The sequence below is a fragment of the Cynoglossus semilaevis genome, chromosome 17, assembly GCF_000523025.1.
Source record: "Cynoglossus semilaevis isolate Cse_v1.0 chromosome 17, Cse_v1.0, whole genome shotgun sequence".
NCBI classification, from domain to species: Eukaryota; Metazoa; Chordata; class Actinopteri; order Pleuronectiformes; family Cynoglossidae; genus Cynoglossus; species Cynoglossus semilaevis.
Window position 1 is genome coordinate 1284878 of NC_024323.1, and position 855 is coordinate 1285732.

At 42.3% G+C, this 855-nt stretch overlaps 1 protein-coding gene across 1 annotated transcript in view; it reads left to right on the forward strand.

Moving 5' to 3' along the window:
- The window catches only part of raver1 (ribonucleoprotein, PTB-binding 1), a 16015-nt gene that overhangs the window by 5266 nt on the left and 9894 nt on the right, over positions 1 to 855 (forward strand). Inside the window, exon 6 of the mRNA XM_025064569.1 lies at positions 651 to 751. Within this exon, the coding sequence (XP_024920337.1) occupies positions 651 to 751 (101 nt within the window). The remainder of the gene's footprint in view (positions 1 to 650; positions 752 to 855) is intronic.

Genomic DNA, 855 nt, shown 5'->3' on the forward strand with positions numbered 1-855 from the left:
GTCGCACAATTGGACCGATCGAACCGTATCGTCGTCCCATTCCTGTGACGTCTCTTACAGATCCAAATCTGGGATACAGTATGTTTTATATATATACCGTTTCAAGAACTTGCGAAGTCGTGAATCCGCGAAAGATGAACTGCAAAATAGCGAGATGCCCCCCCCCCCCAAGCAGCATTAGCTTCTAGCTGGGGAACCCCTTTACAAACCAATAGACAATGGTACAAATTATGTAAAGAAACATTCACTTTTAGGATGTATTAGCTTGCTTTTATTCACTATTAAATTTGCCATAAAAAAAATTATTAACAAACATGTTTAGTTGGCCTTGATTTTTTTTTTTTTCTTTTGCTTTTGCTTTTGCAAAGCAGTTGTACTGCTTTTATCCGTTTCTTGCGCAAAACCTTTCAATTTTGCGCTAGCCAGCTACACGCTAGCTTGACGGGGAAGAGTAGCAGGTCCACATAGGTTATGAAGTCGCAGCTGTCACACGTGCTACGTTCAGGTACATTTGGAAACTTGATTACGAAAGATTACCGTTCAGGACAAAAAAAAAGACATTTTTCAATATAGACTTGCATTAATAAATCCACTTTAATGAAGCCTTGTTTGGTTGCCGTGGGTAACGTTTCTTTGTTTCTTGTTCACAGGGCTCCTCGGGCCGTCACCCACAATACCACTGCTGGCCAACCCAGCACTCTCTGCTGCCCTGCTCCAGCTGCTCCTTCAGAACCAGGCCAAGGCCCAGCAGGTAATTTTTTTTTTCTGCCCCCTCTTTCCCCCTCCCCCTTCTGGCATGTTTCCTCTCAGCTGCTTAGCCAGTTTTTTTTTTTTTTTTTTTTTCTTTTCATTCTC